The 14,897-nt window shown below is 43.7% G+C and overlaps 1 protein-coding gene across 7 annotated transcripts in view; it reads right to left on the bottom strand.

Annotated features, from left to right (window-relative positions):
- The window catches only part of LRP5 (LDL receptor related protein 5), a 182,894-nt gene extending 170,453 nt beyond the window's left edge, over positions 1–12,441 (bottom strand). For 3 of the 7 annotated variants that reach the window (XM_009668307.2, XM_009668299.2, XM_068944612.1), the window contains exons 1-3: positions 12,363–12,441; positions 10,607–10,695; positions 10,232–10,323 (exon numbers count right to left, since the gene is read on the bottom strand). In XM_009668307.2, the coding sequence (XP_009666602.2) occupies positions 10,232–10,323; positions 10,607–10,695; positions 12,363–12,428 (247 nt within the window). In that variant the 5' untranslated portion in view covers positions 12,429–12,441. Of the gene's footprint in view, positions 1–9,421; positions 9,782–10,231; positions 10,324–10,606; positions 10,696–12,362 lie in introns of those variants that run through there. The other 4 variants (XM_068944616.1, XM_068944615.1, XM_068944614.1 and 1 more) reach the window with 2 other exon arrangements.
- Positions 12,442–14,897: the final 2,456 nt, after the last annotated feature.

A 14,897-nucleotide genomic window follows, 5' to 3' on the forward strand; every position in this document is an offset into this window, starting at 1 on the left:
GCTCATATGCTAAGTTTCAAGCACACAATTTGAAGTTCAAATGCTATGTATCATCTCTGCAGGCAACTGAGCTCACTTCAGTTATTTGCCTGGTTGAACATCTCCAAATAAAAGTTTACCTACTGCAAATATCATCCAACGTTCACTTAAATTTTTGCTGGTTTGTGTGTATTTCTTCTAGTGATGGCATTAGTTATACTGACCTCCCTTGGAATTGATTTATTCTGCAGGAAATATTCCTGGAGCCTTTTTCCGCAAGTCTTGAGGGTTGCATGGTTCATGTGCACTTCTAGTAGTCACCATATTTGACTTTTTCAATTGAAAAATACACCTCTTTAATGGTCTCAGAGGTAAAATACTCTCTTTCTGCACACCAATTCCAAAGTCACAGCTGCCATCTAGTGTAGGGGGGTTTTGTGGCTCAGGGTGGGGAGGAAGAGGGGAGTTTTGAAGGAAGTAGATTACATGAGATGAAACTCCAGGATCATACAGGTATTTCAGGGAGGCAAAGGGAAAGACTTGCAAATGATTAAAGTTCAATTTATTGAGGCTTCACTATAGTTTTGCCTGCATTTGCCACACCCTACTACCTAAATCTCACTATGCAGCTTGCCTAAGTAGGTCCAGATGTTTAACTATTTCTGCATGTACATTTTCTAGCACACGAACACCTGCAAATTGAGTTTTGGAACATGGGTAAGTAGTATTTTTAATTTTATCCAGACAGTAAAAACAAGCTGTTAAAATCCAGACAGACAAAAATTCTCCATAGCTACAGGTTTCTTTTACTCGGCTATTGAAGAAGCATAAAATGTATGGATTTTTTTTTTTTTTTAAATCATCTGCAGCTGTGCAGACCTTCTAAAGTGGAAAATGCTACCCATGTGCATTTCCACCCTCTTGGCTCTCACTTGAGAATATGAACACTAAAGCAGAAGTTTAATTTGCTTTCATAGCTTTTGCAAGAGAGACATCCAGATAAGTCACCAATGCAGATTTCTGAGGTTAATGCAGCTTCCCCTCAAAAAAAGGAGAAGAAAAAAAAAATAAAGAAAAAGGTTAAAGCATATCATACCTTACACTGCCAGCTCCCACATAGGAGAAGCAACCGGAAAAAAACAGAGCAAGAGAAAAACTATTTATAATCAGAAATTATGTCATAATTCATTCCTATAGGGCAGGTAACCCTAATCTGAGCTTCTCAATCATTCTACAATCAGAAAATTTTCAATGACTGAAATGAAAATAAAGTAAAATAGAGAACATTGGTAATTCTACAGCCATAAGTGGCCTTCCTTAAAATGGGAGAGAGTTCAGAAATAAGCTACACCTTATTTGAAATAACTAAATAATGCAAATTAAAGTCTCAGAAGCTACTTCAAACTACAACAAAATGTGTACAATACAAATAGTGACTGAAACACACCTAATGCTGAACAATTTATGATTCGGTGGTCAAAGGTGATACCTTCTACAAAACAAAGGATTAGGGTTTTTTGTTGTTTTTTTTTAATTCTGTTGCTTTAAAAAGTTCTAGAAACAGTCTGGCTTTTGTATTAAGCTACAAGTGCTAAGAAAGAACATTAAGTATGTCATACAGATATCCCCTAGAGTTAATTACACATCAGAGAATAAATTTGATAATCTTCCACTCCTCTTTCTTGAATTATTCAGGGTCAACAGTATAAGGCTAGACAAAGTTTCCCATTCCAAAGTCAAACTCCTGCCTTTTCTCCTCCTCCACAATGAAAAGTAAGACAGATGCAAATACACTTACATACTTTTTTGCGGCTTCACCAAAACACTCATCTAAGCAATTAATTAGAAGACAGTATCTGAAGACACATGCACAACAGCACCATTCCCCAGGTTACTCCAAATGCCATGGTTTTGCGATTGCCCCTGTTAAAGCAGTCAGTCTTGGCCCCAAAGGGCTCATTTTTATAACTGCACAAAAAGTTGTTCAAATTGTCCCTTCACCAATTATTTGGACATATTCCTTGAAAAATAAGACAGACAGACATGGGGCCTTTCAGATCACCTCAAATATCAAGTATATGCCACTTGTAAAATTAAAGCTAGAGAAATCAGCTTAGAAGACTTTCTAAAATTTTAAGCGCCAAGAATTCAACCCTCAATCATCTTTTTAGTCAAAGTCCCGTGACCAAGGAACATGCCACTGCTTACGCAGAATGCCAGAAATGACATGTTGATGAATAAGGGCATGACAAAAGTGCTCAAGAGCCACAGGGTGCAGGAAAGTGCAAAATCTCAGAACAGCCAGGCAGACCACTCAGTCAAAAGACTTCTGTCTTACCTGAACAGCCAAACATTACCAGTACTTTATGTAGGAAGTGTGAGAAACAAGAAAAAATCCACACTACAAAGAAATAAATCTTTAGATGGCACATGCCAATTACTCCAGAAAGGTCAAAAGCTCAGAGATGTGTCAGAGTTCTGTGAAACTCTTACCTACACCACACAAAATGCAGCTCCTTACTCCGGGAGCATGTACAAAAAATAAAAATGAGGCAGGAGCAAAGACAGCAATGTGCAGATGTAAAGCTTGGGTGGGGAAGCCACCGGAGTCAGGTACTTCAGAACACCACTGTCATAGCGGATTGTCACATAGATGTCCCTGAAAAAGCATCTTATCACTTACAGCAAGGCCAAATCCAAATCTTTTTTTTAAGAAGCATCTAAATAAAACAGAATGCCAGAAGCATGATGTAATAAAGCACAGTTCACAGGCTTAAAAGTTTTAGGTCAGGACATCCTATGCACTGGCTAATTTGCATCAATATCATTCTCACAAAGGCATTCTGTTTGGGTTGATCCACAAGTTATTTTGTCATTTAGGCATTCTGTAACAGTTGTTTACTCACAGAAAGAAAAGGCCAAGCTTCTGTCTTCGTTTGTAGCCACCTTTCTACCTCAGATCTAACCTATTCTTGCAGGCTGAGTATCAAGAGTTCTCTATAGCTAATTTACTACCTCCACTATCATGTTTAAAAAGTTGCTTGAGAAAAAAAGGTGACACATTAAATATATTAATAAATGTTTAAATTAATGTAACAACACTGTGAAATTAAAGCCAATATACACTCAAGACAACTTAAAGAAAGGGGAAAAGAGAACCTCTAGAATCACCATTATAAAATGTTCTCCGGTCAACAGGGATCCTGTAAGAATGAAAGCAGGACAGAACCACCAGCTTAAAACAGCACTGCACTTTCACAGGACAGTATACGCTTGTTAACAATAACCCCCGAGAAAAATGCAGAAATCAAGCCCTTTTTTTAACTGCACTATCCATTTCTGCCATGACAAAAGGAGAAATATAATTTTCACCTTTCCACTTTTCATGGTAAAAGTTACAAGTAGAATTGCAAATTAACACATTCGCAACTGCATTTCCCCAAAACTATGTTACATCACTTTTCAAGATAGCTTGGGAACAACACACTTCATAGTCTTATTTAACAACTACCTGTTTTACCCTTATGGTCTCAAGAGGAAGACAAAAGCTCTAAATCTTAATTCTGCCTTCTACATGGACAGATTGTTTGTTTGTTTTTAAACTGTTTAAAGGAGGTCAGCTTAACCTGGGAAGGTCCAATTTCCTTACGTAGAAAAGGTAAATAATAGCTGGTATGTTAGCAGAATATTTAGAATTAGTTAATGTTTATAGAGCACTTCAGAACCCCAAAGTGTCAAACAGTATTCAACAACTACTAAGTCACAACAGCAGGGGCATTAGAAAATACATATGCCAACATTTGAGGTTCTCAGACCATTGACAGCTGCACCAGGAACTCACTGTTGCATCTGCTGTTCATGCTGTTTATTGCAGTAAAATCTCTTACTGTTAGAATTACAACAATTCTCTAGCTGATACATATTCAGTGCATTCCCTCTCCCAACAGGCCTGCCTGTATGCAAGACTGCCCTGTTTAAGCTAATCAAATGCAACACACACATAAAGTATTTATTGGCTTGAAATAAATTTCAGTTGCTTTACCTCCTTTATACTCAGGGCAAGTTAACAAATATAAACCAAGCATACATCAAATTTACTAGTGTCCTTACAGAAGTCGTCCACAGATTTAACCGTGTCAGTATAAAATGACAACCCTATGGCTGCCTATGTTGGCAGGCAAAGCATAAGCCGCACAAGAGTAAACAGCAGATAAATTAGAAAACCTGCTTATTACACAGGTCCTCAACACCCTCACTAACCCCTCACCCATTCTTTAAGCTTCTTAGAGCTTCTCAGTGGAATTTTGTGACTTAACAGATATTTTCCATCTATTCTTTAGTAAACAGAAACCACAAAGATGAAACACTGTTGAGTTCCACATTCTAATTTTTCCAAGAGAGAGAAGGAACTGAAAGAATGTTGGCCCATAAACTCCTAACAAACAACAGTAGTGAACAATGCTCTGTGGGGTATACAGTTACTTCCAATTCTCTCCTCCTGTCACCAGGACTGTTTCATCACCCAAAATCTCAAAAACTGCCTGACATATCCTTCATCTCTATTATGTGGCTTGCCATGGCCTAACATAATGGGTATAGGGCTCTCCAGAAGTATTTTTCCTGTTCAGAAGTCCCAGCTGTGCACTGTCAGGAGACAGCACATCTGTGACTTCTTCAGAAAGTCCCAAGTGTCCAAACAGCACGTGGCTTTGGCCAGCCAACATCCCCAGCCAATATTCTAATTATTTGGTCATGCCCTAAGTGAACTTTCAGTGCTGATGGACACATTCTGTTGGAAAGCAATATAGTTTCCAAGTTTAAAAGGAAAACACTCCATATGCCTCAAATTTCTAAACAAAATGATAACTGCACTGTGCATAACAGAATTGCATTGTTGCTGGCCTGTGCTATAAACAGGGAGGATATCTATTCTACTGTCATTCTTCACTCAAGGCTCAGATTGATACCTATTCAAGTTCTTTGCAGAGCTCTTGAGCACAAAATAGCAACTCTATTTCCTTCAAGTGTTTTCAGTACTGTGTTTTTTCAGCCATATCAACTCCCATGAGAAGTTCTGAACTTGCATAAGCCAAACATTTTGAATGTTTAATAGCTCTTGGGTTAAAGACATAAGGAAAATTTGAAAGATTTCTTAGAATGAAAAGCAAGTTATCTTCAACCCGGAGGCTTCTTTCTAACAACAAATTTAAAACCTAGTCAATATTCTTGACTTCATGATCGCAGATCACTTTCAAATAATACTGCACCTGCACACAAAATACTGACCTAACATGAAATAAACTAAACTCTTGTCATTAAAGCTAACTATTTCATAAACAGTGAAACTTCTTTTAGTTCTGCTTTGACAGATAGTTTTGCTTTCTTAAACCTGTGTTACTGGCTAAGTTTTAATGAGAAGCACAGTTGCATTAGATCCTCTTCTGAGACTTTTTTTTTTGTAAGTCAAATAAGTATACGTAAACGTCCATGAGTGGCGTGTAAAACGTTATTTGTTGTTATATTACAAGAATGGTACAAGAAGTTGTGGTAACAATAAGCAATAGTACGTTCTCAGAAACAATTTTCTCTGTTTATTATAAAGTTACCTTAGCTTGCATTCTCAGTCCTGCTCTTTCTTGAATCAAATTGACAGCTGGAACAAAACCAAGGTTTATTTTACTAACTACTACACTAGGCTTATTTTACTAACTACTACGCTATGAACAAGTAGTGAATTCCAAAGTTAAAAGTTAAAGCAGCTGAGGAAGAAAACTGTTCAAAATAGCAAGAGGCAACTACGTAATTTACACCAGGCTATTGATGAAATACATTCACACTCTTCTGAAGTGCTGACTTAGTGTGCCATACTGATTTACGTACTATATACACATCTAGCATATGAGTAATTTTAAAGCGTCCAGAACTAACAAATGAATTCACACATCATTTCTAAAGGACAGTTAAAGCCATTATCCTTTGTTTGGAGAAAGAAAATTCGGTGCTCTTACAATATCAACTTAAGCTTTTCAGTCAGTCTGAAGTTTCAGTATTTCCTCACTAATTCAGAGGATTTATGACCATAATTTGTGACAGGCCCTCACATCACGCTAGCAGTAGTTGCGAGGAAAACCATCCCCTAAATCTATGACAGACAGATTGAAACAGTACAAACATTCAGATGAGGACTCCTACATAACACATCCCCTTCCTAAAATAAGGATGTGTCCTATCTTGCTACGTTCTCTGTTTAAACATAGAATGTAATGTTTCATTGGCTTTAGGTTACCACAGGAAAAACATTATGAATGAAAAACCATTCTACAGTTGTGCTCAAATCTATCTTTTTATTTAATGCTGCATCACTAGTTTCAAACCTTAATAACCATCCCATCACTCTTCTCTGTTCCTCTTCATCTATCTTATAGTTCTTACTATCAGACAACAAATCATTCCACTATAGAAAACTAAGACACAGTTTCATAATTCAGGGAAGTATTCTAGTACACCACAAACAGCAAATCAAATGTTTGTGAATTTAAGCAAGTAATTACAAACAAGAACAATTTAAACTACTTCTAGGTTTAAAGAGCCGCACATAAAACATCTGCTATGGAATATTAAACATTCAGAACCTAAAATATTTTCAGACAAAAATATGCCCTTGCCACAACTGTCCTGTCCTGAATACTTCCCACGGACAGGAGATTCCTCCCTTCAAGGGAGCACCAAACGCAACAATCATTTTGTCTCATCTCAGTGAAAGGAGAGTCAAGCACAGCCCATTATCTCCAGGTGTCTTAACCAGGTTTATCACTACGTTAAATAAGCCGTGTAAATAAAGCCACTCCTGACATCTCCACATACAGAGCAAGGACTTTGCTCCACAGCAAAGTTATTTCAGAGCCAAAGTATTCAGAATCTAGCATAATAGGCTAAACTTAGCTGAAGCTATAATACTAAAGAAGTTCCAGCCCATCCCGAATATTGCAGATATGTTTACATATTTGTAAGATAAGTACATCAAAACACTTTTAAGAGGTAAAGGGCCCCTTAAAGTCAGGCACCTGCATAGCTTTTACAGAGTCAGGGTCTTCAGAAATGGAAGCTTAAAGTACAAACCTCTTAGGAATGTTCACAACTAGTCTGTCTTACACAAATACAAAACAAGCTGTAATTCTTCAAACTAACAGGAATTACAGTTTTATGGATAAAATGCCTGGCAAGCAGCAACGCAGTACACATTACACTTTTTGGACATATTGTGGACTACAATACAGCATATACTGTCATTAGAAAAAAAGACTACTTAACTGAAAATACGAAGAGAGCGCCTTTCATAGAACATTCATGCTCATCCTAAAGGGACAGGCGAGCTCTCCTTAAAAGCACCATCCAGATCAACTTAACCAAGAATCACATACCTTCTTGCTAAGTAGTCAGAACAAAAGCATCATCATTAAGATTTATAACCAAGACTCTTCAGCTAATTACGGAAAGACAGCACATTTAGAGAGGAGTTTTTCCATGAAGAATTGAGCAAAAGGTGACTATCAACACGGGACATACTATATCAAAAGAACCACGGTCCCTAAACTAAAGTAAACGCAAACCAAACTCTAAGTTACAACTTAGGTCTTAGTTTTTAACGTGAACTGAATAACATTATTTCCCTAAGAGCTCCAAAAAAAAAAAAAGTTTTCCTTTATCTAAATATTCCTTTTCATCGTCCATTACATCAGTGAGTAAAAGCAAGATATACTGTCAGCTTGCTCTCTCTCCATTTGAGACTCCTGCAAGCTGATTATTTTTTCCTAAAACTACACAGTTCAATTTAGTCAAGCAGGAACACAAACAAATACTCAGAAAGGAACAAATCGTATCTCATGTTTTGTGAAACATTGTTAAAAGGTTGAGGCAACTCACATGAGATGCTGTGCTCTCAGATGCAAAGTGCATCTTTTTCGTATAATTGTGATAGAATAAGCAGTCCTTAATATACACCTACTAAGAATCCCAGCTAAAAATAGAGAACGATGATGCTGGTGGAAATCAGCCAGTTCTATTGCTTTAAATGACAGTTCTGATAATTACAGATGGTTTGAAAAGGTGGGTGGCCTAATAAAAAAGGGCCCGAGGTGATGTTCTGCCAGCCTTGGCCACACTGCCGAGTTTTCTAAACTACCTAGGAAATTGCAACAATTAGGTTTCAGTTTGCTAAGCACTGAGGTGATGTATTCGAGCAGACCAGATGCAGTAGCAATAAACCAGAAGTCTCACACGTGCAGCTCTAAGTCCCCATCTTCAGGGGCACAAATTCAAGACTGCAGTAGCGTGCACTGAGAAAGGAAAGGAACGAACCCAAAACCATTCTCTGCAGATGCTGCGGGCAGGACTCTGCCTTCGTTTGTTTGTACTTTTAAAGGATTAACGCATTTCAAAACAGCATTGCAGAGCACTGAGCTTAAGTCTCAGCGCGGCCAAAGCCCCACGCCCTCGTGCCCAGCATGGAGCGCAGGTTGCCAAGACCGAGCGTCCTGCCGGAACGGGGAAGGCGAGTGCCGGGGGGCGCCCGGCGGAGATCGCTGCGGGCCGGGCACGCGCGTCCCGCGCTCCGAATCGGGCCGCTTCCCCCCCCCCCCCGCCCGCCGCTTGCTCCACAAGCCAACGAAGCCAGTTGTGGGTCTCCCCGTCCCCTAGCCCCCCGCCTCCAACCTTAAAACGGAGATGGGGGGGGGGGGGGGAACGGGGACATTCGCCTTTCCCCCGCTCCCTTCTCCCAGCCTTGCCAAGAGTTTGACTCCGTCTGTGAGTGACACCCGACACCAGCTCCTCCAAACCCTGGAGAAATCCGTGTCTGAGACCGCGGAAGCACGGCGTGAAGGGGGGGGGGGCACTTTTGTCTCTCTTTTACAACTGTATGCGTTTACCAGAGTCACCTCCGACTCGGTCCCCAGCGGGAAACAGCTTTACACCCGGACTCGCTGCCAGGACGTGCCCCTAAGGGGAGGGGGAGGGGAGACCTCATCTCCTCTTGTTTCTGCACCCCCCCCCCCGCACGTGCCCCTCTTGCAAAAAAGAGGGGTGAGGAGAAGGAAGAGTTACGAGGGAAGAAAAGAGACGCGTCCAACCTCCTGTCCTTCCCCCGCCCCGTGAGACCCCTGTGAGATCCCCGCTCGTCCCGTCCCGTCCCGTCCATGTGCGCGTCCTTTCCCCCGTGGGAGCTTCGCCCGTGCCCCCTGCCCCGGAGAGGACTCCGGCTCCCACCCCCACCCCGCCGCGGCTCTTGCTCTCTCGCCTGCGCGGCCCCCGCAGCCCGCCGCCGCCCGGCAGAGTTCAGTGGGAAGTTTGGCGAAGTCCGACAACAAAAGGGGCAGAGGCGCTCTCCTCCCCGCCGACCCCACCGCCGCGGGCCCCGCGACGCCCGGCGCCCAGGGGAACTTACCCTCGACCGAGCCCGGCTCGCACCGAAGCACCGAGGCGGCCAAGAGCCGCAGCAGCAGCAGCGGGAGCGGCGGCGCCGCCTCCATGTTGTGCCGCAGCAGCAGCTGCCGGAGCCCGCGGAGCGTCTCAGGCAGGCTCCATGCTCGGGGCGCTGCGCTCGGCAGGGAGGGAGGCGGGGAAGGGGGGAGGCGCTGGAGCCGACCCTCCTCCTCCTCCGTGCGCTCACTCTCTGCCCCCTCCGCCGGCGAGGAAGGGGGCTGGGATCGTCCCGCTCGCACCCGGAGCCCGGGGAGGAGCTGAAAGGACACCAAGGGCCCGCCTCTCCCCTCCCCGTGTGGGGCGAGGGCGACCAACGGCCGCCGGCCGCGCGCGAGGGCGACCAACGGCCGCCGGCCGCGCGCGAGGGCGACCAACGGCCGCCGGCCGCGCGCGAGGGCGACCAACGGCCGCCGGCCGCGCGCGAGGGCGACCAACGGCCGCCGGCCGCGCGCGAGGGCGACCAACGGCCGCCGGCCGCGCGCGAGGGCGACCAACGGCCGCCGGCCGCGCGCGAGGGCGACCAACGGCCGCCGGCCGCGCGCGAGGGCGACCAACGGCCGCCGGCCGCGCGCGGGTGGGAGCAGGGAGGAACACACACAAACAGCCGCGGTGCAGCCTCAGGCACTGCGAGGCTTCTGGGGGCCCCCTGGCACCTGACCTGGGCAGCGCCAACCCCTCGCTCCCAAATGCGGAAGATGTGAGGGGGACAGGGAAGGTCAGAAGAGAGGGCTTAGCGAACGTTTAAAAAGAAACAGTTCTTTAGTTGACTTACCAATTAAAGCGTTGCACATCTCCGCTCCTTTTTCTGGCCGCAGGAAAAAGGGGGGTTGTTTGCTTCCCAGATCCGAGTTCATCTTCCCCTTCCTCCTCCCACACCAAAAACAAACAAACATTTTCTTAAAAAGCAACTCTTCCATAAAGCATTACTTGTCAAAGAAAGGTGTATTTCAGCAACAACGTTTTGCTGTTTGCTTCCCCCCTGAACACGCTCACACGTTCGCTACAGAAACTTCAGCCCATGGCCCAGGGGCAGGAGCTCTCAGGCCTGCGGCCCTAGGCCTTGGCAGACTTGGCCCCAGCAGCACCATGAGCTGAGCAGCACCCAGCTGACGCCCCGTGTCACCACACTCACAGGCGGAGCACCCACCTCCTCAGCAGGGGTACCATCAAGGAACAGAAACCGCATGGCCAAGGCTCTCCACTTGGGTCTTCAGTTTCCCTCGTGCTAATGCAGCTCTGCAACAGGGGGGAAAAAAAAAGTGGCTATGCTGCCTTGAATCCAGCTGGAAGTGAAGAGTTTGCAAGTCTCAGAGCAGGAGCCGGGGCTGTAAAGCACAAGCACATATTTTAACAAAGGGATGCTTCATTTAATAGTTGCTTTTCATTTCTGAGATGAGCAAGTTTCAGGTTTCTCAGTCTCTGGCACTGTACCACTTTATTGGCTTTGCTGTAGGTGCTACAGCAATGGCTGAGATTAGTTCTTGGTGTCCTGTGGATCCCTGTCGATCTCAAACAGCAGATCAAGCACTCAATGCTTTTAGATCCTGTTGGTTACCCACATGCAGACTTTCCTCAGACTTGGTGGGGAAGGAGAAAGGGCATGTCATTCTGGTTAGGTTTCTTTTTTTTCTTTTTTTTCTTTTTTTTTTTAAAAAGTCAGCAGTAGTCAACTTACCTAAAAAGGCAGTTTAAAAATTCAAGGAGTTAAATGACTTAAGTGCTGACCTTAAAGTTGACCTGCAAAGGAAAATAAAGCATTTCTGCTCTATCTTGCCTTAATGTATAAAGAACATTTACTTTAAAGAGGATTCATTCTCAGTGTTATTTAAAACCTAGACAAATCTGGACTTCCTTGAAGACAGGAAAACCAGAAGTTGGTCTTTCTTGATAGAAGGCCTGTAGTAAAGTGGAACCCCAATGTGGACTGCTGTAAATCATTAGTGGCACAACTTTGTGTGAAGACCAGCAGACGAAGGTTTTGTTTTGAATCTATTTTAAAAACTGCTCTACACCAGACAGGTCACTAGAAGATTTGTTAAGACAGTGATTTGACTTTACATGCCAACTTCCGACCAGTCTGACCTCCTGTGTCATGGAGAACACCCAGTACTTCTGGCATCATAGTAACTGGGGATAATTAAAATCAGAGCCAGAGGACAGGCACGGGAAACAGTGGCACTCGCAGCAAGCAAAGGGCAAATACAGTGCACAGAGACCAACACCTCAAGTCCCCTTGAGCTGTTAGGTCAGAGAAGAGGAGCACCCACACACAAAACAGAACAACCAGGAGAGCCGGGTTGTCCTGGGACAACGCTGACAGCATCACCCGAGTTCCTCTTGCCGCCAGGGCAGTCAGGTTCCCTGCCCCATCCTCCTCATCACCCTCACAGGGCTGGGGAACAGGCTGCCGGGATGACTCACCTGGAGCACCAAAACAAGCAGCAAGGCATGGGATGAGTGAGCCTGCTGGAGAGGAGAAGGGACTCTCTCCTGAGGCTGGCAGCTGCTCCTAATGCTTGGTATCTTGGGGCCTGTGGTCCAAGAGTAGGATGTAGCACGGCTGCTGTTATCCCCGCTCCATCCAGAGTGCTGCTTGTTTATGACTGTATCTGCCAGGCTGTATCACAGCACTGTCAAACTGCCCAGGAAATTTAGGCTTGACAACATTTTATACCAACAGGGAGAAATAGCAGCGTGTGACTGACCACAGCATAGAGAGAAGCAATATTTTATACAAAAGTGAAAGAGACTACAAGAGATAAGGAACAGACTGACTGTCAAAGATTTAGAGTGAGAGATTTCAACAGAGAACAGAAAGCACGTTTTTCAGAAGACACTGTCTGCCGTAAGAGCTATTGAGACCAGAAAGATCCATTGGTGACTGATCACAGCCACACACCAACCTTGCTGTGACAGATGACTAGCCACAGGCATAAATTGCAGAGTTTCACCATCACATCGAAGTTCATTCTTCACAGTAGCAAAATCTGGAATAAAAGTTTTGTTTCAGAGTGTTCTCGTCTGGTATCTTGTTCCTTCCTGACTGGGCCTACCCCAATTGAAAAATTGGGTAACAGCCTCGAAGCAAAAAAGAAGAGAGGAGGGAGATCAGCCCATGGAAACAAGCAAGCAGGGAAGACGATCTTATCAAAATGCCTCTTTGGGGCTTTGACAATAACACCTCTGCTAGAAAGATACCTAATTCAAACGTAGAGTGATGGCAAGTCTACTAGCAGCCAGGAATGCACTATTCCTTGGACCTAGCTATCTTAAAACTCAGTTAATATGTTGTAGGGGTATTTGGAGAAAATTAAATGTGAGCAGCTCTGGAAAGAAATCACACCTGTGTACTGAGAAGGCCGTCTCTCACCCCACTTTTCCAGGCCTGCAAAAAATCATTCAGCAAAACCAGAGAAGGCAAGGCTTCGATATTCCTGAAATCTCAGATAAATACATTTTTGTAAGAAAGAACAGTAAAAAAAAAGAACAAACTTCTAAGAAAGCAAAAACAAAGTGCTAGCCCCATTTTTTCTTTCCCTTCCTCTTAACAGAAAAAAGATGGATTCCTTTTAGAGAAGAAGGTTATATTCTCACAGCACCCAAGTGGGACTCCAAAAACAGAACCAGTACCCTGTTTCACCAAAGATTTCTTGGATAATCCTGGACAAATCACAGTCTAGCATTCCACAGTTTTTGCTACATAAACAGGGCAGGGGGAATAATTTTCCTAACTTCCATCCTCCCTGCATCAAGTATATAGGAAGCTGCAGCAAGTTTGGGACCTGGCTGCGGGAGAGAGGAAAAATCAGGACTGCCAGCCCAGCATTTCCCCTCCAAGTTTCAAGCCAGCCAGTTCTTGCTTTCTGCCATCATTGCCATCATTGTCATCACCAATGGAGAAAGGAGAGAAGCACAGAGACATAGAAAGGATAATAGAAAGCCCAGCTGTATCTGAGCTCCTAGGAATGTCCTCCAGGATAACCTAGCCATCCCACTCCAGCTGGAAAACTTGGCTCAACTGAAACGCTCCAAATGTTTTCTACTTGTGGATTTCTCCCCACCCACCCCAGTTTACAGCATTCTTCTCTCTCAGCTGCCAGAGTTGTCTGAGCTCCCGTAGACAAAACACTTAATGACAACTGCAGAAGCCCCTAAAGTGAATTTACAGCCTTATAAATGACGCTCTGGTTTATTTTATGATGAATATCAATACCAAGACATATATCTTTATATCTCCGGGGCAGCGCTATTTAGCCAAAATGAAGTCACTAGATCCAGATAGGCTGAAGATGTACTTCGGTGTTTTGTAAAGGGGAGGTAAAGTAAACAGTGGAAAAACAAAGACAGCACCAAACACTTTCTTTCTCTACTTCTAAGGCCTTGGGACAGCATCATTTTCCTTTTCCAGTGTATTTCAAATACATTTCTTCATACCTCTTTACCCAGCTTCCAACTAAAAGCAATCTCTAAATATAGTTAGGGATCCTTATTCTTTCTCACCCTGTATCACAAGAGAAAATGTTTACAAGTAATCTAGAACGAGTCAGAAATGACTGAGGAAAGCACCATCCCCCTGGATAAAGGTTCCCTCATCTGCTCCAAAAAAGAGACATGCTAAGGAGAACACATACACATAACAGCTACAACAAAGACTACAAACCCTCTGTGAAGAAAATCCATTCAGGAGTATCATCAACACACGGATGAGTTTGGTCATGGACTCTCCAGGACACGCTTCAGAAAATCTGGGTGGGTTTAGTCTCCAGCTCCATCACAGACTCTGTAGGCATCACTCGGAAGCTCCTCCAACATCAGCTGCTCATCTTTTACCCCCCTACACTGCATTTTCACTGTTCATTTACCTGCTTTGTTCAGAACATCCCTCTCTTCTCCTTAGAGGCTACCACAATAGTGGCCTGAGGTTGCGTGGGGCTTTTAGGCACTGCTATAAAAAAGGTGACTTCCAAATATTAAACAATACTTAATGCTTAAAACTTTAAATCACTAAACTGGTGCTAATTAAGTTGCCTGACAGGGTGGTAAAGTGTTACCATTATCACCTCTTTATCCAAGGAGAAAGTGACAGTAAGACAAATACCACCTCTGTTTATACATGCAGTTTCCCTGGCATTGCACAAGCCTAACAGCAGATCTTGCTCAGAGATTATTCCCCCAGATATCTCAGCAACCTGACTTTGTCTACACCGCAGTTTTCTTTTCTTTCTCCCTCTTCCCCAGAGAGGCTATAACATGAACTGAACAGTTAAACCAGCACAACCTGCCATGCAGACGCAAAAAGGAGTGACTTTTTTTCAGCTGAGCTTAAATGAGTGACTTTTCAACCTATAATTCATAGGTTACTTTTAAGACATTCATGAAAGTAACAACGAAAAAACAAGTCAAACTTTGGTGTGTTTACGTTTTCTATACAGAACTCA

This window comes from Struthio camelus, chromosome 5 (assembly GCF_040807025.1).
Source record: "Struthio camelus isolate bStrCam1 chromosome 5, bStrCam1.hap1, whole genome shotgun sequence".
In the NCBI taxonomy this organism is placed as follows: Eukaryota; Metazoa; Chordata; class Aves; order Struthioniformes; family Struthionidae; genus Struthio; species Struthio camelus.